Source organism: Octodon degus, unplaced genomic scaffold (assembly GCF_000260255.1).
Source record: "Octodon degus isolate 3935 unplaced genomic scaffold, OctDeg1.0 scaffold00005, whole genome shotgun sequence".
Classification (NCBI taxonomy): Eukaryota; Metazoa; Chordata; class Mammalia; order Rodentia; family Octodontidae; genus Octodon; species Octodon degus.
Genome location: NW_004524581.1, coordinates 28034718 through 28043579, shown reverse-complemented (window position 1 = coordinate 28043579; position 8862 = coordinate 28034718). Strand labels below are relative to the sequence as shown.

Below are 8862 nucleotides of genomic sequence, written 5' to 3'. Positions count from 1 at the left end.
GGTGGGTGGGTGGGTGGGTGGACAGATGGAAGACAGATGGATTGGAGAGAAATTAGGTGAGATATACTGGTGGGAGATTATCAGTGACACTTTTGTGAATATCTCCTCCAAATTTACAGCTGTCTTCCACAGAATCAATAAAAATGACCAAAGATCCAGTAAACCAACCACTTTTGTTAAATCACCCCAGGACTCCCAAGGGCCATAATTAAGACAGAACATCCTGGCCCTCCTTGCTTTGCTGGGGTGTCCAACGCATCTCCAATGCACAATCTATTCCCTGTAAGGATGAGTTCCACCTTGTTTGAACTGATTATTTTTTAACTTTTAAATACAGATAACACAAAATTAATAGCATCACATCCCCTAAGGAAGCAGCAATGGGAGAGCTTATTTGCAAATCAGAAATGCAATCATGAATACAGATTGCCTGGAAAGCATTTAGTACCACAGCAGCTCTGTAGGCTCTGCTGAAAATTGACAGTGGTGTCAGAATCCCAGTGAGGAGGATTAGTACAGCAGGTTACACTATTACTAAACAATAGCAAACAGGCCAACGTGTTGGGCTATTGAACCCTAAAAAAGATAGTGAGTAATAATAGGAAAGTTAATGCCAGCATTTATGGCCTAGATAATGCCTATATTTGCCAAAAAAAATTGAAAGAGTGTGTGACTTCACAGGAGTGCTGTAAGCCGATAAAGTTATTAGGAAGAGTTCGATGTTAGCAAGCCTATAACTCACAAGTGATCTTTTAGTTCACGCAGTGCTAATGCTTTTACTCAGAAAGCAAGATTCTAAAAATGCAAAGAAATGGCACAAAGAAAATTGTTTCTCTTACTCTCAAGCATCTTAAAGAGTGATATTTTCAATTCAACAAAAAAAGTAAAAAATCAGGTGGATCCCGATTTCTTAGGAAGTAAAAAATGAGGCTGAAACGCAAACCCTGCAAGGAAAATGAAACTTACCGTTGGAGGATCCACCAACATCGAAATAAGATTCAGGTTTTCAGTGAAAGGAATTCTCCGTGCCTTCAACTCTATCTCCCACTGATCTTTAAGCAAATAGTTCCTAAATATCTGATTGAAAGGCCCAAGGTAGGACAGGAATCCCGTGCACAGCAAGATGTCACCAACAAGCCTGTTAAGAAAAAAAAAAGCACAAGCCCTCCCCAAAATGAGCCGCTTGCTGCACTGTAAGTTTATGCATTAGGTAGCTGGAAAGGGCACAGTGTAGTTTTGTTTTGTTGTGTTATGAGGTGAAATCCTTCTCTGCCCCTGCCAGGCATGGAAAGGCCACATGAGAAGGAGTCTCAAACTCAAAGGGATAAGAGGGACCATATTTGGAGTGGGTAAGGGAGCGAGAAAGCAAGCTTTCTGCTGACCTGATAGGCTCAGAGCCTGGCTCCTGGATGGATGGGGGCACGCCATCCATCCCACACCATCCAATCCTGCACCATGGTCCTGCTCACAGTCAGTCTTAGGTTAAACTACTTCCTGTTCCTCTTTTTGCTACTTTCCTATTCCTCTTTCATTCTTCCTCTTTTAGGGTTCCTGAGGACATCAGCACAAGAACCCTCTGCATTGCCAACAAACCAGTGGTCCACACTTTCAAACTCACCATGGTGAGAACTGGAGCGAAAACCCAAACTGTCTGGCAAATCCAAAGCTCAGATTTTGGAGGAATGCTCAGACGGAACCCCGTGCCCCCAGCCACAGCTAAGATTACATGGTCTCCTGGAACTTTCTTCACTTTACCAACCCTGTGTGATTCCAGCTGTAGGCATTTAGAGGACGGGATTCAGAGAAGGACAGATGGAAATAAAGGAGGATGGTACTTCCCGTGGAGACAGGTCAGTTTTATATCCTACAGTATGACAGAGAGGTGGGTTGTTGGGATAGCTAATTAAGGAGGGTGGTCAGGAGAAAGACCAAAGTTCATACCGGTTAATCTGAGCCTTGAACTCTTTACTCTGCTGGGTCCACCTCACTTTTTCCCCACTGAGTCCATCGATGAGCGTGGACGCTGCCTGCATCTTCTTCCGGCACGTGTCGGCATCATTGAGCAGATCCTGCACTCACAAGAGAGCATCTCAAAGCATCTCTGAAATGCTTGGTTGGGCTCCATTACACTCACACATAAAACCACAAGGAGGAAAGAGCCAGTGTGAAAAAAAAAAAAAAGTAACTTCCAAATAATGCAGTGACTATACTTTGCCAAGGGAATTCTGATCATTCATGATAGAGTGATTTGATCTCTCAAAATATCAAGAGAAGCAAGTTGGTAAGACCTAATTCAAGTCCTGTTTATTCTGTCAGGTACTTTGAAGACAACAGTAAAGAAATGATAAATGTTGGGGCAGGCAGATATGCTTACCCTGATTTACACATTACACAATCTATACATGTATCAAAGCATCCCTATATATAGATTCTTTGTATGTGTCTTTTAAAAATGTATTTAATTTAAATTAAGAAATATCAAATTATTTTTTAAAAATCTATCAATAAATCAGTAAAAATGCATCTTAAAGTCTTGAGCTTAATAGTTTTTCATGGTTTACAAAGTATTTTCTCCAAGAAAAATCTGCCACAAAGGTCAGTTTGAGCTAGCTCATGAGTGGCAACTGTTAAGTTTTCAGAGCTGGTGCTAAACGCAGCCATTATTCAAAATTAAATTATAAAACTTTCAATTACATTATGTTAAAAGAAAGGCTAATACATAATAAAAATCCATCATTTTCTAATTATTGACACTTTGTTACTGCCTATGCCTCTCTCTCTCTCTCCCTCTCTCCCTCTCTCCCTCCCCCAAGACAGGGTCTTGCTCTGCAGTTTAGGCTGGTCTTGAGCTCACTTTGTAGCCCCCAGGCTGATTTTGAATTCACAGCGATTCTCCTGTCTCAACTTCCAGAGGGCTGGGATTACAGGCGTGTGCCGCCACGCTCAGTTCTGCCACCTGTACGGCATGCAGGGCTGGGGATCAAGCTCGGGTCCTTGTGCTTGCTGGGTAGGTGCTTGTGCCTCTGAGCTATCTCCCCAGCCCCTGCCTATGCTCCTGAGATCTGTCCACCATGTCTGTGTGATGGAAATGGTATAAATGGTGAGGATAACATGGTTTTGCACCTGGTGAGATCAGGGTACTTTAACACAGGCAATCGGAAGTAATCACCCAGAGAGATCAGTAAATTCTACCAATCAAGGGCCCTCTGACCTCAGCCCTGAAGCCCCTCCACCCTCACACATGGTGTACAACTTATCCTTCTAGGATCCCCTTTTCATAGACAAAGCCAGGTCCGCTGCCCCACATCACAGGCAGTGAGTTCCTGATCTGACTCATGCACCCACCTGTCACTCCAAAATCAGGACTCCCTCTGTGACATCACACCTTCCTCTGATAGATCCATGATGATTAAAAAAGAATTTTATTTTATTTTATTTTTTCTACCAGGGATCAAACTCAGGACCTTGTACTTGTCAGGAAGGTGCTTACACTGCTGAGCTATCTCCCCAGGCCTGAGCTATGTCCCTAGCCCAAGAAAAGATTTTTGAATACTGAAGACCCAAGACAGGTAGCCACAGCCAGGAAATTGGGGTATCTGGGTAAAATTTTCACTGCAAACGTCCCTCTTATTTCTAAATACGACACACACTGGGACATCATTTCAGTCGCGTGAGCGGCATCTCACCATTTTCTCATTCATTGCTGCGTCAAACTTTGCTTGCACTTTATCCAGCTCAGCTTGCTTCTCGTCCAGGAGTGCCTGCGCCTTCCCTAATTCTGTGTTAGCAACAGCCAGGCGGCCTTCCTGCTTGGCTAGGTTTGCCTGGAAAGGAGGAAGAGGTTGGCTCACGCGGAGCTCTGCTAGCGCCATCAAACATTCATGATGTTAAGTGGTGGATGCCGACGTACACACTGCGTGCTTTTTGCAGCGGATGGCACTTCGCTGTTTGCAGCTGGGGAAGCAGAGGGTCTTGGGGACATTTCATTAACTTTTTCTTCTTTTTGAATTATTAATGATCAGTATAGGATACATGGGCAATAGAACAATGTATAGGAAGGAGAGCACAAATTACCTCTGAAAATAATCTGTGAATATTCTGTTAAGAAGTTGGTAAGTGGCATTTGGAGTTTTTCACTTGATATAGTATAGTCATTTTCCTACAGCCCTAGACATTCTTTTCCTGAACATTAGTAATATGACTGCATGATAGCCACATTTCAAATATACCCTAATTTACTTCATCTTTCCCCTGCTTGTGCATTTCTTGCCCTCTCTCTTATTTTTAGTTCTTATAAACAATGCTGTGATACGCACCCTTGAGTATGTCAACATTTTGCATTGTTTCTTTAATAAAGATGCTTTTAAAATAAACTTACTGTAATGGCAGCTTTTCATCTTTTTTCTAAATTCTGTAATGTGGTGATTATTTGCTTTTTCCAGAGTAAAAATACCATTAATCCAGCCCCAGAGCTCCTGGGGTCTCGTTTCTTTTTCAAATGTTTGATTTATTCTATTTTAGCCCTTTTCCCCAAAGAACTTTTAGATGATCTAAAGTATTTACATGTAACTATGTGAAATGCATTCTTCAATTATTTAAATCTACACCACTGTGGTTATGTGGAATTTATCTTTCTATGCTCATTCATTTCTGCTTATTTTCTTCTTGATTAGCTTTTCTATGAGCATAGCTCTTCGTAGTTTATTTTTTGCAAAGTTCTTAGCTTTGCTCATTAATTCTACTGCTTTTCTCTTCTCTATTTTTAATGCTGTTTTTATTAGCTCTACTCTGCTGTCTTAAATTTTTCGTGTATGTGTGCTGGGGAGCATCTCCTTTAATTTTTATGTGGAATGTTCAGCTTCTTTGATGGAGTTAAGGGCTGAGAAAGAACTACTTTAGCCTCATCTCAATAGCTTTGGTAGCTGGCTGGTTTTCATCACTGCCTGAATAGAAGCAACTGGCTTTTTAAAAATGTAAACTTTCTAACTTTGCTGTTTATAATCAAAGCATGAGAACCAGGAATTTCTGCTTTGGGAGATTTATCCAAGGTCTTCTTGAAGAGGATCAATTTCTGTAAATGCTTCTTGGACAAGAAAAACAACTTCATATTATTTGTTTATGCTTTAAAAAAAGGTCCAGTATAGCTAGTCAACCTTTCAAATAATATTAAATAATAAGAGTCCTACATATTATTATTATTGTTGTTGTTGTATTTAGTACAGGGTCTACAGGGTCTCACTGTGCAGCTCAGACTCGTAGTGATTCTCCTGTTTTCAGCCTCCCAAGTGCTGGGATTACAGGCGCCCACTACCATGCCCAGTCTCAGTTGCTGTCTCAGCACTCCCCAGGGGATGGGGCCAGCATGGCACGCCAAGGATCAAATCCCAGTCCCTGCATCTGCCTAAGCAGGCACTTTAGTTCGCTGAGCTATCTGGCCGGCCCAAGTCCTATATATTATTAATTGATGGCCATTCAGAACTTGTTCTATAATTTACAGGACTCTATGCACAGTAAAAACGCAGGGCCCCTTGTTAAAAGATTATTAAGAATTTCCAGAGGATGAGAATGAACATTAAGCTGAGTGGACCCTGCACCTGTAAAGCCAGCCCCACGCCAAGCAGATCTGTCGCAGGCTGATGGCGTGTGCCAAAACCTGAAGTTACGTTATTGCCTTTGTTAATGCCCACTTAGGAGACTAATGGATTATGTTTTACATAATTTAATACTGTTTCATATCTAAAGCATTAATATAATTCCCTCTTGAGGATAATTTTTATCAATAAAAGATAACTTCACACGTGCCTTTTCTCCTACAGTTCAACAAGAATTCTATATTTATAGTGTAGTAGCATCTTCCCCTTGCTATCCTTTTGTGGGGGTGAATTTGCTGTCATTTCCTGTGATTTCCCTTGGTTGAAACTTCATTATATGAAATTTATTTTCTATTTTCCTTAGAGTTACCCATGTAGAGTCTAAAGAGGCAGCGACTTCTCTACAGTGGACTCAAGAAAGAGTCACCGTGCGCCCACTGCACAGAGCAGCCCCTTCCAACTCTTTTAGCCTTATGGGGTGCACACAACTCTGGGGATAGTGTGTGTGCACATGGCATGCCTTATGCAGCTTTGCATTCCTAAAAGCATCCTTCTGTTTCCTCAGATGTGAGTGACAGCTTGGCTGGGTGTGAAGTGTGTGTGTGTGTGTGTGTGCGTGCGCGTGCGCCGACTCACACTCAACTGCACCCTATACATGTCCTTTAGGGGCCGGCAAGAGAGCTCAGTGGACTAAAGTGCCTGCTTAGGCAGGCACAGGGACTGTAGCTCTACCCCGGCACCACATGCCGCACCAGCTCTGACCCAGGGTGGGCTGACCCAGCCACCAGGTATCCCCAGAACTGGGGAGGCTGAAACCAGCAGGGTCACTAGGACTCCAAGCTGCATAGTGAGATCTGTAGCAACCAAATACATTAAAAAAAGAAGAATGTCCCTGTGCTGCCACATACTGTGAAGAGCAGCTTTGCTCATTGCCGACTTCTTGGACTACTGCAATCACCTCCTCAAAATTCCTCTTATGTTTTTCCATTATGTTCTAATGTTTAGGGTTGTGGAAAGTCAACAGCATCTTGATCCTTCTCTTTTTGCAAACTGCCTTTTAAATTTTTTTTGCTCATTTGCCTCTCAGATTGCATATGTTAGGTCCTCTTTATGTATTTGAAATTAAGACTGAGAATTAACCCAAATTTTGTAAGTTTTATTATGAATACAGTCAGTGAACTCAGTCTCCAAACCAATCTCAAAACTTTGAGGAAATGGCAAGTTTCCTTTTTCTTGATTATTATTCCCAATAAATTCACTTTCTACTTAACAAGTTAGTTTTGATTATTCACCTGCATCGCCAAGAATATGCAACAGATATAAAAAGAACAGAAACTTTTAGAGCATGTAAGAAAAGAAAAATCTGGCTGCAAGGACATCTACGTGTTTAGGCTAAACTGTGCTTGGTCTGCCAATAGCGGTAATGCTGCTGCTGGTCGCCTGGGAGGAGGAGGAGGGAAATTTACCTTCAGTGGCAGAACTTCTCTGTTGATGTCATAAAATGTCACCATAGCTAGTGTCCAAGACAGCAGGCCAGCCACATTCCCACAGACTTTTTTGGCACTTTCAAAATTGTAATCGTCCATATTAAAATATGGCTGCAGTAACTCAACTGTCTCTTCATTTATTGTGTCCTTGGGGAACTGCTGAAGACTTGACAGGAATCCTGTTGCACTCATCAACTGAAAAATAGTATCATGACCTGTAAGGTCTGGGAGAAAAGAAATCCTTCCTTGTGCTTTTAATTTGGATCCCCTCGCCCCAAGCAGCAATATTTATTTGATCTAAATATATCAAGAATATTTGCAATAGTTAACCTAAATCTGCACATTGTAAGCCATCTGCTTGTCTCCATAGCGAAAGAAGAAAGAAAAACTGTAAGCTTCCTGTTTGGTAAAGGTGTCTGGTCTGCAGCAAGCACAGAGCCTCCTTGGGAGACTGGCCTGAATTGACTTCAAGCTGTGCTAATGCCGGTCTGGAACGATTTCATAAGTAGAAGGTGCTCGGCTTGAAAAATCTATCCCTTCTTACATCTGGTGTGGTACAGCAAAAGATAAGCATAGCAGACAATATACAATGATTTATTAGTGTCTTGTGGCTTGTGTGGTCTATATCAAGTGTCCTGGGCCGGGGACACCTGATAGAGAAAGAGAGACGTTATTTACCTTTAAGGACTCTCCCCACGAAGGCTTGCAGCAAGGCTTTTCAGGATCCAGCGTAACAATATCAATTTTCTTTTGAAACAGCAGCAGCACGCAGTCCATGATTCTCATAATAAGATGCGGCGGTTTTGCAAGCTTCCTGACTGTGGCAATATCATTTGGTTTGATGGTCTGTATTTGAAATTAGGAATCAATATATTTTTGTTGAGTATTATGAACAGTCACATGTAAGTTGAATTTTTTTAAACAACTGAGGCAGGCTACTTTCAAATATATTTTCCCCAATTCCCAACACTATCTCGGGGCTTGAATTGTAACATTTTTGCATAGTGATTCTTTCATTGTTATTTTAGGGTTTATTCGATTGTGTTGCTTTAGCCCCTACTGCTTGCCCTAAACTAACTGATTTAAAGTACCGCTAGCATTCATTGCCCACCACACTACATATCTGCTAGGAAGTTCTCCTGATATATAATATTTAAATATTGCAGCTTCAAAACACAAGAGTCTACATATGATATAGATATTAAGAAAACAAAGTCCCGAGCGTCAGAAACCTCACCTTCAGTCTTCATTTTCAGGGCTGCCTCATATATGAAAGGGGAAGGAATGACAGGGAAACAAAAGAGGCTATTCTAACATACGGCTCATAAAATATTTTTGAAAGTTGCTATCTGGATTTAGATGAAGACACTGACATTTAAGGGCAGAATCCCTGGGAGGTGATGTGGTTTATAGAATGTCTTAGGATTCATTTGGCTTGGTAGCTTTTCTTTCTTTTGCATATTATGGTAGCATCCGTAAAAGGAATGACAGGGGTCAGGAAGTTAGCTCAGTGGCGTAAGTGCCTGCCTGGCAAGTGCAAGGTCCCAAGTTCAACCCCCGGTGCCACAAAAAGGGTTCAGCGTGTGTCCTGATCATTTTAAAAATTTTATTAAATGATTATCATAGACTTATTCATTAATCTAACAATTATAAACATTCTCCTATATTAAAAAAAAGACAGGGCTGGTGAGATGGCTCAGTGGTCTAAAGCACCTACTTAGAACAAGCTTAGCAAAGCACGGGACCGCGGTTCAATCCCCCAGCACCACATGCCAGCCAGCCCC

The 8862-nt window shown here is 41.6% G+C and overlaps 1 protein-coding gene across 1 annotated transcript in view; it reads right to left on the bottom strand.

Moving 5' to 3' along the window:
* The window catches only part of Dnah8 (dynein axonemal heavy chain 8), a 313541-nt gene that overhangs the window by 111112 nt on the left and 193567 nt on the right, over positions 1 to 8862 (bottom strand). The window contains exons 68-72 of the mRNA XM_004624185.2: positions 7757 to 7924; positions 7058 to 7273; positions 3687 to 3824; positions 1942 to 2069; positions 967 to 1138 (exon numbers count right to left, since the gene is read on the bottom strand). Of these exons, the coding sequence (XP_004624242.1) occupies positions 967 to 1138; positions 1942 to 2069; positions 3687 to 3824; positions 7058 to 7273; positions 7757 to 7924 (822 nt within the window). The remainder of the gene's footprint in view (positions 1 to 966; positions 1139 to 1941; positions 2070 to 3686; positions 3825 to 7057; positions 7274 to 7756; positions 7925 to 8862) is intronic.